Below are 2107 nucleotides of genomic sequence, written 5' to 3'. Positions count from 1 at the left end.
TTGCAAAAGAAACATATTATTATTATTATTTAATCGAGTACTTCCCACTGTTTATGACATTGCCCCCTTTTCGCGCAATCCCCACTACCCGCAAATCCCCCTGTCATACCCCAGCCTGACTGTAAACGCATGATCATGCCAGATGGTATGCCACCCACAAGTTGGGAATATACATTATTATTACAGTTCAGGGATTGTGGCTTTGTTGATGGGCGCATGGCTGCAGCCGTTACGGAGATAAGCGTTGATAGCTCCGCGTACTTTGGGCGCTGCTTGCATGTGAGGTTTGCCTCCTCCAGAGCATCACTGCCTTGGGTGGACGAGAGGCCTGTTGTGGTCGCATAAAAACGGCTGTCCGGAGGCGCAGCTGTTTCATCGGCCTGCTTTCGGGAGCACAGGGGGATATGACCACAATCGGCTTGGTCATGAGTCTGGGGTCGGCTGAATTGGTGCCCAGCGGAAGCCTGTTTCGTGCCTCCACCCCTGAACTGCTGTGACCAAGCTTTCGCGCGTCTAGAGGGCCACACTTATATAGACGCTAGATCATTGGGTCGGTCTTTTGAATGCTGCCAGTCCGCTCCAAGATCTTCTGTACATCAGATGGAGAAGAATGTGTTACTGGAAGTCCAAGCGTTCGTTTGCTACCCTTCTGGCGTAACCAATCCGCGTGGAGCGATTTATCAGGCTTGGTGATGACATTGCCAAGTATCGACTGCGCCAGCTTCGCTGGCGTGGTTTTTCCGGAGAATGACCCTCAGATTATCAATCAGTTTTTCCTTAGGCGCCTGTCCACTAGAGACGCTGTGACGGTCTTTATAGCCGCGTCAGAGAGTTGTATTAATTCTTTGCAGCCAGAGGACCCGGTATGGATATCGCGAGGTACCCTTTCAGCGAAGAAAGTTCCAAGTCAACGCTCGTCCAAGTTGCTGCATTCTCAGTGTCTGAATCCACCAGCGCCTTAGAAAGACGCTCCAATTTCGCGTCGAGTATCCCGATCAAAGTGGAACACTGACATTGGTCATTCTGAATCTGCAGTGGGGATTGGGTACCGTTTTTGGGATCTCTCCTCTTGACTGCGGTATGCATTGGATCCTTAACGTAGAGGCGGCTGGCGCAAACATACGGGTTAGGAGGGTTAGCCAGTCGGCTTATCTGGTCGTACTGTAAACCCATGCATTCGGATTGCCACTAGGCCATGAAGGTGTGGCATTGCATACCGCGTTTGACGTTTGGCGGGTAGCCATTTCGGCCACATCTGTTGTGGTCTATCAATGGCTGCAGAGGGCAATCGCTATAAATTGATGTCATGTTTAGGACTAGATGTAAAATAGGAAGTGTGCGCAAAATATCAAGGGTTATCTCTCAAACGTTTTGTTAGGGTAATAAAATTGAACAATCACTCATGTGTACCATGTAAATAGATTAAACAACGAAAGAATTCTTTCACAAATTTGCACGAGGGAAAAACAAAACCGGTTTCAAACGTTCCGCGCGGTAGTATCTACCGCGCCAAAGTTTATCGGGTCGGTTTTGTTCTTGTCTTTCACTGGCCACCGTTCAACTGGAAGGCCTAGGTGGAAAATGCTGTAGCGCTGCTCATTAAGTTTCCAGCGAGGAGCAGCATTCTTGCCAGCGCCAGGATTTGCATAAAATAGCGTCTAATCGTTATTGATATGTTCACTAGATATAACGTGAAAAACTATCGGGGGGAGATTATTCCACGCAGCAACTACCTGAGTCGAGCACATCGTGCCCTGGAATGTTGTCAAGTAAGCCCTCATTGTAGTTTTTTGTTGCATGCGACGTATCGTTGGACGAATGTAATATGACGGGGCAAAGGCCTCAGCAATTCCCCGGTCGCGAGTGTATTCCTCTGCGGAATTTGGATCCAAATTGCGGGAATTCCAGTGAAGAATATGCACGTGTTACACACGCCGGTATAGTATACTGACACTGAAATATGAATGGAGTTCTGATGAAATGCTTCCTTCACCTAACTTTAGTGCGTTCATGATCTGCAGCCATGTACACACAACGGAACACCAATAGGCGTGATCATCAGTGCGTTGGTAATCTCCCGCATAACCGCTTGATTCAATTCTATTCG

General features: G+C 48.2%; 1 protein-coding gene across 1 annotated transcript in view; it reads left to right on the top strand.

Annotated features, from left to right (window-relative positions):
* T265_06488 (hypothetical protein) overlaps window positions 1-497 on the top strand; it is a gene marked incomplete at both ends in the record, with an annotated part of 5134 nt that extends 4637 nt beyond the window's left edge. Inside the window, one exon of the mRNA XM_009171762.1 lies at window positions 300-497. Coding sequence (XP_009170026.1) covers window positions 300-497 — 198 coding nt within the window. The remainder of the gene's footprint in view (window positions 1-299) is intronic.
* Between the last annotated feature and the right edge of the window lie 1610 nt (window positions 498-2107).

This window comes from Opisthorchis viverrini (genome assembly GCF_000715545.1).
Source record: "Opisthorchis viverrini unplaced genomic scaffold opera_v5_133, whole genome shotgun sequence".
NCBI classification, from domain to species: Eukaryota; Metazoa; Platyhelminthes; class Trematoda; order Opisthorchiida; family Opisthorchiidae; genus Opisthorchis; species Opisthorchis viverrini.
This window is presented reverse-complemented; position numbering and strand designations above follow the sequence as displayed.